The sequence below is a fragment of the Trichinella spiralis genome (genome assembly GCF_000181795.1).
Source record: "Trichinella spiralis strain ISS 195 chromosome Unknown Scfld1739, whole genome shotgun sequence".
In the NCBI taxonomy this organism is placed as follows: domain Eukaryota; kingdom Metazoa; phylum Nematoda; class Enoplea; order Trichinellida; family Trichinellidae; genus Trichinella; species Trichinella spiralis.
The window spans coordinates 1-1,442 of NW_003528678.1; the positions used below are offsets into that span (position 1 = coordinate 1).

Sequence of the window (1,442 nt, forward strand, 5' to 3'; positions counted from 1 at the left end):
AAGCTGGTTGCACAGCAAACGTTTGATACGCAATAAAAAGCCCAAGCTGCATTGTCCACCTAAACATGAACTTACTGGCTGACTGCCATCAGGGCAAAGCTCTAAAAATAATAAAGAGATGTATGCTTTATGCATTTGTAATTTAAATTATTGCTAATGGACGACTGACTTGCGATCCCTTGTGATTGAGGACAGCAAATATTTTTATCAGTGCAGGTTAAACCCATTGGACATCGACCATTTGAACACTGGCAAAAGGCTGTACTACCATCTGCACATCGAGCTAAAATACAGTATGAATATTTAAAAAATGTTAAAAATTGTTGATGAAAAATTTTATCAAACAAAACGAATTTTCATTTAAATCAGGAATTTTACATTTCACTTTAAAATAAAATTTTTTATAAATTATTTTGCAACATTATTTTTTGAATTACATGACAAATGTATTTCAAATGAAGAAGTTAAAATGCAAAAATTATTTTCAGCGATTTTTATTTCATGCAGAAGGATACTAACTAATTTAAATAAATACTTACGCAGTCCAGGGGAGCTTATCTGTCGGCAGCAGTAATTTCCGTCAGTACATACAAAGCCATTTCCACAGCGTCCGTTGATGCATAACCCTATAGGCTGACTACCATCAAGACAAGGTACTGTAAAGCCATCACATTAGTAATAATAGAGTCAGATCGGAATAATGAATAGAAATACATTTGTTTGTTAACTGTGGGCAACAGACGCCACCAAGACAAACATAATCAGGCATGCACTGTCCATGAGTGCATGTATGTGTGGGCGCACTTCCATCAGGGCATATACCTAAAACATTAATTCTGTATTCAATAGAATATTACATGAGGGATAGGTGCGATACACATTTCCGCCAATTTCTTGAAAATATTTTGTTCGAAATTTCATCAGTGAATACAGAAATTCGGGGTTTCAATTTGAGGGCATAAAAATTAAACGTTCATTCACATTAGCATGGCCATTATCCAATAATATTTGTCCCATAATTTCCGTTATTTTAATGGCCATTCGCATATGGAAAAATTAAAAATAAGGGTAGAATCAAATCTTAGTTATTCAATGAATAAGATTTTTTCATAAAAAGTAACAGATCATGGATTTGTTTTGCAGAATGAATAATTAGTTCATATAAAATTTATCAAATTGAGAGTGTCAGTATCATCTATGACAGAATCAGAAAATAACAAAATGTAAATTACAGAAACAGAACTTAATTGATTTCAGTTGTTCACTATGTTTAGAACCACGGCCAGATGGTGGGCAACATATGCTCAGTTGTTATACAGGAAAATCCAGTCCGCACAAGCCTCTCACACAAAAACCAGAGTATCAGACCCATGGGGGCGGAGGCTAATATGCCTCAAACCCAAGTCAATATAAGTGGCACATGTCCATGTAAAACAAAGGAA

The 1,442-nt window shown here is 34.3% G+C and overlaps 1 protein-coding gene across 1 annotated transcript; it reads right to left on the minus strand.

The window, feature by feature from the left end:
• Positions 1 to 75: 75 nt before the first annotated feature.
• On the minus strand, positions 76 to 881 carry Tsp_15387 (conserved hypothetical protein; the record flags this gene model as incomplete). The annotated part of the gene is made up of 5 exons (XM_003368872.1): positions 858 to 881; positions 729 to 822; positions 540 to 656; positions 170 to 283; positions 76 to 101 (listed from the first exon to the last, which is right to left on the minus strand). Coding segments are annotated over exons 1-5 (375 nt in total), but the record flags the coding sequence as incomplete, so codon positions are not given.
• Positions 882 to 1,442: the final 561 nt, after the last annotated feature.